Genomic DNA, 4966 nt, shown 5'->3' with positions numbered 1-4966 from the left:
TAAGAGATAGTGGATGTTTTATATTTCGTTCAAATTTGATTGTATTATTGATTCCCTTAGATTTGACTTTTTGTAGATGTGTATTTTTGTTTGGTTGATGAAAAAGTGCAGGAAATGAAACAAAATTTTATATATTTTTTAAACTAAAAGTTAAGGTAAATTTGATACTTATAGTGTTTATGGTAACAGGGGGAAAAGAAACTTGGGTTAGAAGAAGAGGAGGAAGAAAGAAGAAAAAAAAGGGAACACAAAAACAATTGGAGGGGGAACAAAAAAATTCAAAAGAAAAAAAAGTTTTTCTTTTTATAATTTTTTAAAATTATGACATCACCATGACCTCATTTATGTCACATGTTATAATCTTATTTTATCACATGTCCTATACTTGACGGCGTTAAACATAGGTATCGATTTAATTAACTGGAACAAAATTCGAGTACCAATTTAGGATAAAAAAACTATAAATATCAATCTAGTAGAAGGGAACAAATTTGGGTACTACTTTATATTTAACCCAAAAAAAAAAAAACACGAAACAAATGAACCGTCTCGCGGGAAGCATGTCTGTTGGAATTTCATCTTCCACTGTCTCATTTCCACTCTAATAAAAGCTTCAGAACTCTTCTCCTTCTGCAGTCATTTCATTTCCTTCTCTCTTCAAAAAAAAAAAAAAGAAAAGAAAAGAAAAGAATGTACAAGTCGAAGTTGCAGGAGCTGTGCCAGCAAAGGCGATGGGCATTGCCAAGGTACACCTCCATGAAAGATGGCCCTGATCATAATCCTTTTTTCAAAGCCTCGGTGTTTGTAAACAGCAAGTTGTTTAACTCCTCTGTCCCTTGCAAATCTTGTAAAGAAGCACAAAGCGACGCCGCTAAGTCCGCCTTCCTTTACTTCGGTTCTTCTTCCTATTCCCTTGCAGCCGCTGCTGGTAACCCAAATCCTGTTGAAGAGGTATCCTTATGTTCCTCTCATTATTTCACTGTCTAGATTAATAAAATGGGTAATCATATGTATTTATTTTATTCAAAATTTCTTTCTTTTACAGGTTGATTTGGGATTTTACAAGAATCTGTTGCAAGAATTAACTCAGAGAGAAGAATGGAGTTTACCAGAGTATAAGACAGAGAAATGTGGTGTGCCTCATAGGCCAATATTTTTTTCTAGTGTGGAAGTGGGAGGAGATATTTTTTATGGTAAAGGAGGGAAATTCAAGAAAGAAGCTGAGATCAACGCTGCTAAAGTTGCTTACACCAATCTAACCGAGCGTAAACTTTTTTATTAATTTAACTACTGATATTTATCAATGTTTTTTAATGTTGCCCTGACCTTAATATGTTTGTTTGGTCCCTGACAAGGGTTTAATTTTGCCCAAAGTCCTTTATGTCGTTGACAATTTGTTTATCATGTTTCAGGTTTACAGGTTAGCAGCTCTGAGTTATGCTCGCCTCAACACTTGACAAGTGAACATCTTAAAGTTATGTCTACCTCGGTCTTGGTTACTTCTATGGAAAATGAAGAAAGTAAATATGGTACCTTCCATTATTATTCATTTTGGAACATGTTCTTTTTCCTACTCTATTAGCTAGCTCGAGCTCATATCTAATCAATCTTTGGCATTGTAGATGAAACAGGAGGAAAAGAGTTAGCCAAATCCACAACCAGTAATGAAAACTCTGCTTCCTGCTCTAGATTTGTGGCTGTCTCACCCAAACAAGGCTCGTTATCTTCTTCAAATGTTACTATTAATGTCCTTAATCACTGATGTTATTTTGTGATACTTTTAGTGTGCTATGTTTACTTGTACTCATGTATCCGAGTGGATACGCATACTGTCCGATATAGGTATATATATTTCTTTTTTTTCTTTTTTCTTTTTAAAGTTTTTCACGTGTTTGGAGAGTTATTATAATTCATAAGTTCATATACTTATAGCCATGTTCGAAAATGTGTCGGACAAAGATATTTAAGAAAAATAAAGAGTGGGAGCAGAATAGTTAAGAGTGAATACCAAGTATAGGCTAAGAAATTAGTTGCTACTTTCTTTCTGCCTTCAACAAATTATTCTTCCTATTTCAGGCATCCAAGGTGAACCTCTTAAATCTCTGTCTAGTGCAGACCTAACCACTGCTGTGGAAATTGAAGAAGATGCAGAAGAATGTAAATCTGCCACCTTCCTCCAATGTTCTATTCGTAGTTAGCTACACTTTGTTCATTTTTAAACCATCATTTTGTTGTGATGTGGCTTATTGTTGCCTGGTAGATGTGCAAGAAGCGAATACACAAGGGAAAGAAGGCTTAACGTGTAGTGAATCAACACGTGTTGACATTTCAAGTCTCTCAATTTCACACTCAAATATGGAGAAGGATACAGGGTTTACAAGTTATTTGCTTAACAACAGGTTCAGAGTTTATCGTCGCTTCCCCGACATTGCATTTTCACAGGGCATCACTGTACTGCCTATCAGTGAGGATAAATGGGTGGCTGTAAGCTTGGAGTTTCCAAATGAAAGAGATGATTGATCCATCTGTTGGAGGTGCTTGTTACACATTAGCAGTATTTTCTGTCTTTTCTATGTAAACTTTCTTAAGTATTGATGATTTCAATGGCTTTATATTCATGAAGATACTTTTTTATCAAGTTTTGCAGTGTTTTTCGTCTTAAAGGATTTTTTTAGTATAAAATTATTGATTCCCAGAATCATATAGCTTTAAAAGTTGGATTGAACCATCTCTTTCAAACAGAAACTTCAGAACTTTTCTTCCTTCTATTTCCTTTTCTTTATCTGGTGTCTTCTCATTGCTTGTTTGTTTTATTTTTATTTCTCGTATAATAAACATTAAGTTGGAATTATTAATAAAATGGAGCAAAATGCGCTTTATTTCTTAAAATTCTTGAAAAATAAAAAGTGCGATAATCAGTATGTACATTATCTAGGATTAGATTTGCCTAATAAAGGCTTGGTATTTAAGCAATTAAATTTGACTTACCTCCATTTACTGGGATTCTACCTGTTGTACAGTATTCATTTACTTCTTTATTTTTGTTTCATCTATCTTTTGTTTTTTTTCTTTTTTACAATGAGGACATTGTTTCACCTAAGTAGGGGTGTTCATTCGGTTAACCGACCCGAAATAACATTAACCGAATTAATCGACCTTTCAAAATCTTTAACCGTTAACCGAACCGAAATTTTTTTCAAAAAAATTAACCGAACCGAAATTTTTTCGGTTAATTCGGTCGGTTAACCGAATTAACCGAAAATTATATGTTTTTTATTTTTGGTTAAAAATTAACCGAATTCCCCGAATTAACCGAATTAATCAAATTGAATCACTACATAATTAAATTATTTTTAGACTTTTAGACTTTAGTTTTAGTCTTAGTTTTAAAATTTTATTTTTATTTATTAAATTATTTGTAATTTAATTTTATGATTGGGTTGGGTTGGGTTGAATACTTGGGTTTAGATTGGCTTTAGGTGAATAGTGGGCCTATTTATATATTATAATTTTATTTATTAATTTTTTCTGTTAACCGAAAAAATTCGGTTAACCGACCGATTAACTGAATTCGGTCGGTTAATCGAATTTTTTCGGTTTTATCCGAATTTTGCACACCCCTACACCTAAGTGGGGAGGACAAAGAATTAAAATTTCTTATTTTTCTAGGATCGCTAAAATTGTAAAAAAAAATTGAGATTTTTGACGAAAATTAATTTTTTTCCATCAAGTTATAAGTAAATTTTTGCTCGAAGATTTAATTTTTTGTCTAATTATGTTAGCCTTTGCGTAAATAAAATTTCATTATCTCAATTATTTTTATGTTAGCTTAATTTTGACAAAAGTGCTAATCTTAATAAATGTATATAAATCAACCATGAAATTTTATTCCCTTATTAAAATTAGGTATGCATGAAGTTTTAAGCCTTTAGAATTGATTCAACAACTTTCTTGAGGCGATATCCTAAGAGACATAGCATTTTAACAATGATTTAGGCAAATTTTGTTTGGATTGTTTGAGCCTTTTGAGCCTACCCTATTATAATTTATCCTTTGAAACTCACTTTTGAGCCGAATGATCTATTATTTTTAATCTTTACAATAAAACGAACCATCCCTTATTTGAAAAATTACTCGTCTTGAATTTTCTCACCGAACTTTAAACTTAGCTTATTTTAGGATATTTTTTTGTCTTTAAGTTTAGGGGAAAGGAGTATTGGGAACTTAAAATTCAAAGGAAGATTTTATGCTAGAAAAAAAAATCAATTGTTGTGAAAAAAAAATGAGCATATGGTTCCAAAATTGAAAAACAAAGAATTGGGTAGTAAAAAGGGATGGTTGTGTAGTTTCGAAGACCTGAGGTAACCCGAGTTTAAGGGTATTTAGCCTAAAATGTCTATCTCTCTTTCATACCTTAAAACTTAGCCCCATTACAACCCTTCAAAAGACCTATTGATTTGAATTGATATGTCTGCTGCATTAATGGAGATAAATTGTTGAATTCAACATATGAAGGTATCATTTAGACCTAGGGATTGCTACTTAGCTAAATTAGGGAAATAAATTGGTTAGAAAAGATTGAATACACATTAATTAAGAGAAGGCATTTAGTTAATTTTTTTGTTAGCATGTTAATAATTGAAAATTCTTGAATGGTATATATATACTTAAGTTGCATAGTAGCAAAATTTCTATTTCTAGGAATAATTTCACTAAATGCATAACTATGGGACAAATTGATTTCTTGAAGTTTTTTCTTGTAAGTTAAGCATTACTCGCGACAAGCAATGAATTAAGTTTGGGGGTGTGGAAACTCAAAATTTTATAGACTTTTTCAGTACTTTTTGACTTTTTTTTTGCAAATTTCGAGCTCTTTTTAGCATATTTTTGTAATTTTATTACAAAATATCTAAATTGGAAAAATTAGAAAGATTTATATTTTTTATTTTTTTATGCTGAACTTACA

At 31.6% G+C, this 4966-nt stretch overlaps 1 protein-coding gene across 2 annotated transcripts; it reads left to right on the top strand.

Annotated features, from left to right (window-relative positions):
- Positions 1-497: 497 nt before the first annotated feature.
- On the top strand, positions 498-2634 carry LOC107954240 (double-stranded RNA-binding protein 1). Of its 2 annotated transcripts, none has more exons than XM_016889738.2 (6): positions 498-951; positions 1046-1265; positions 1413-1520; positions 1623-1715; positions 2077-2157; positions 2261-2634. In XM_016889738.2, exons 1-6 carry the CDS (start codon positions 691-693, stop codon positions 2518-2520), a joined length of 1023 nt encoding a protein of 340 aa, XP_016745227.1. In that variant the 5' UTR covers positions 498-690; the 3' UTR covers positions 2521-2634. The 2 variants fall into 2 exon arrangements, with proteins under 2 accessions (XP_016745227.1, XP_016745226.1); XM_016889737.2 differs by having other exon boundaries at positions 1413-1529.
- The last annotated feature ends 2332 nt before the right edge of the window (positions 2635-4966 follow it).

Source organism: Gossypium hirsutum, chromosome D07 (genome assembly GCF_007990345.1).
Source record: "Gossypium hirsutum isolate 1008001.06 chromosome D07, Gossypium_hirsutum_v2.1, whole genome shotgun sequence".
Taxonomy (NCBI): Eukaryota; Viridiplantae; Streptophyta; class Magnoliopsida; order Malvales; family Malvaceae; genus Gossypium; species Gossypium hirsutum.
Note: the sequence above shows the minus strand (reverse complement) of the source record. Positions and strands in the feature narration are given on the sequence as shown.

Bases quoted from the DNA above. Each gene is read 5' to 3' on its own strand.
- LOC107954240 (XM_016889737.2), top strand. From the start codon at position 691: ATGTACAAGTCGAAGTTGCAGGAGCTGTGCCAGCAAAGGCGATGGGCA. The intron at 1,530-1,622 runs GTACCTTCCATT...TTGGCATTGTAG, and splicing joins AAATGAAGAAAGTAAATATG to ATGAAACAGGAGGAAAAGAG. The intron at 1,716-2,076 runs GCTCGTTATCTT...TTCCTATTTCAG, and splicing joins GGCTGTCTCACCCAAACAAG to GCATCCAAGGTGAACCTCTT.